Below are 2,259 nucleotides of genomic sequence, written 5' to 3' on the forward strand. Positions count from 1 at the left end.
TCGTCGGTAATGTTTACCATGAGTAAAAATGTGACAGCTTGAATTTTGTTGGAAATCCGTTGGTAAAGGCTATTACCCACGGATTCTTCCATCAGAAAATCGTGATTCTCTAGCTACTAGTGCTGTGTCAGATACTAGGGTTTGGTTTGGGTTTACACCATCTTTCACTCTTTTATATGACCTGTGTATATAGTAACTAGACCGAAGAGAGAACTCGTTCATTATTCTCATTATCTCTTCACACACTTCACAGACTTGTTACCACTTCTCTCTATAGTTAGGGTTTGTTCATATGATTAGGGTTTGTTCATAGAGTTCAGTCGTCTTTCTTTACAGTTTTGCATGATTGTTATATTGAACTTTGTTTGATTAAATGTGAGCAAATCTTGTAACGAGGTTTCAAATGTATTTCTATTCTGTTTAAATAAAAGCGAGTTTTAAGAGTTTAACACCGCAACATTAGTATGTCAAAACTAAAGCTTGCTAATTACTAGACATAATCTTTATAGTTATTCCTAATTAGCGTAAATCTCGATCTGATTGATGGTGGAAAGAGCTAAGCTTCTCCTTCAGTCTTTCAAAGTCTATGCGATTATCACCTTGCACCTGTTTAACACAATGATGTATTATATAGCTACTTCCATAAAGTATTAGTTACAATATATACATGTAATTATAATGTGTATGATTTTTTCCATGAAAAGAATAGCCATATATTCAGGATGAAGTTAAATAATCGCTAAAATTATTTGAAATTTGTGGGAGGGAAGACCATTTATGTACCTGAAGATGCAGAGTGCTTAATGACATCCCGTCTCCTGAACATCTGAATGAAGTTGCATTCAGTAAAACAAACCCATTTTCATCTTGCTCTAAGTATTCCAAAACGTCAGACAATAGGCCAATATCCCCACCCTTGCTCATATCATCAGTTGCAGAAATTAATTGTATAACAGCTTCTTTCACTCCTAAAATTCTTACACAAGAAACGACCCATGATTTTGTTTCGATAGTTGCATCTTTACCACTTTTATTCTTCGTTGCTACATGTTCTTGCCTCAAATTAGCTTCAGATGACGAATATGCCAAAATCTTTTCTTTTTTATGTATTAATGTCTCTACTTCCTTCTTTAGTTCCGGTATGTACTTAACTGCACGAGATACTGTCCCTGGGATACTTACTTTTTTCTGTGGCAAATTAAAGAGAGTCATGAGTCTAAGCCCACTGAATAAAATAAGTCGCTACAAGAATTAAGCTACATGCAACTCAAATGTCAGTCATATGTTAACACATGTAGAAACTGTAGATTGTTTTGGTCTTTTTACATATGTATATAGCTAAGATCATCAAGATTGACAACGAAAATTATATTAACTATTGAAATTCTCACATTCACATCACAACATATTAGATGTTGAAGCACCTTTTGATCACTGGAAATGGGAAGCAGTGAACGAAGGAAACCATATAAGTCGTTCACCCTCTTACGACGATGTCTTTCACTGGCATTATGATTGAGCTTCTTCACCACCATGAAAGGATCAGTGGAATCGCCATTTACAAGCCCTCCAGCAGATATGGAATTTTCGACAGGTAAAAGGTCATGCTGGATGTCATCATATCTATGAAAATCAAGAAAAGGATCATATGTATTTGTTTCAACTTCCAAAGAAATATTATTGCAGTCCAGTTCAACATTTTTCTGGATGAGATCCTCTGAGGGCCATCCATAGGTAGTTGAGAATAAAGGGGTTAATGCTAGCATCTTTTCTTTTCCTTCTCTTCTACTAGTGGGCATGATTTTTTGCAGATAAATTTAATGGGAAAGTTAAGATAATGAGTTGGTATATTTATACATATATTCTTTTTACTTCAAATACAAGTTTATCCAAACTATAGATCAACGAATAAAAAATCAATTGTGAATCTATTAGGGAATAACTTGTAGCTAATGCGTTCACACGAATAAATCAATATTCTAGTTAGAATATATTAAAGAAAATACTGAAACTAGCTATAAGCAAACAAATTGTTTTTTGGGAGGATGGCTTCTCGTGGAGCCCGTGCTACTTGAAAGCTCTAAGTAAACTTCCCATTGGTTACTCGAATACAAGTTAACAAAGGCGTGTGGTGTCCACGCTTGGGCTACTTTGGCATCATCTTTGAGTGTGCCCATCCTTTTCCCTGCATGTAGATATATTGAACTTAAGAAGTCGGCGTTTGTATAGTGAGAGTAGCAAGATGTAATTTCTTATATT

At 34.9% G+C, this 2,259-nt stretch overlaps 1 protein-coding gene across 1 annotated transcript; it reads right to left on the reverse strand.

The window, feature by feature from the left end:
• Positions 1 to 398: 398 nt before the first annotated feature.
• On the reverse strand, positions 399 to 1,798 carry LOC145051877 (transcription factor ORG2-like). The gene is made up of 3 exons (XM_078999709.1): positions 1,425 to 1,798; positions 784 to 1,188; positions 399 to 606 (listed from the first exon to the last, which is right to left on the reverse strand). The coding sequence occupies exons 1-3, from the start codon at positions 1,764 to 1,766 to the stop codon at positions 520 to 522; spliced, it is 834 nt and encodes a 277-aa protein (XP_078855835.1). The 5' UTR covers positions 1,767 to 1,798; the 3' UTR covers positions 399 to 519.
• Between the last annotated feature and the right edge of the window lie 461 nt (positions 1,799 to 2,259).

Source organism: Lactuca serriola, chromosome 5 (assembly GCF_051521515.1).
Source record: "Lactuca serriola cultivar US96UC23 chromosome 5, Lser_US96UC23_V15, whole genome shotgun sequence".
In the NCBI taxonomy this organism is placed as follows: domain Eukaryota; kingdom Viridiplantae; phylum Streptophyta; class Magnoliopsida; order Asterales; family Asteraceae; genus Lactuca; species Lactuca serriola.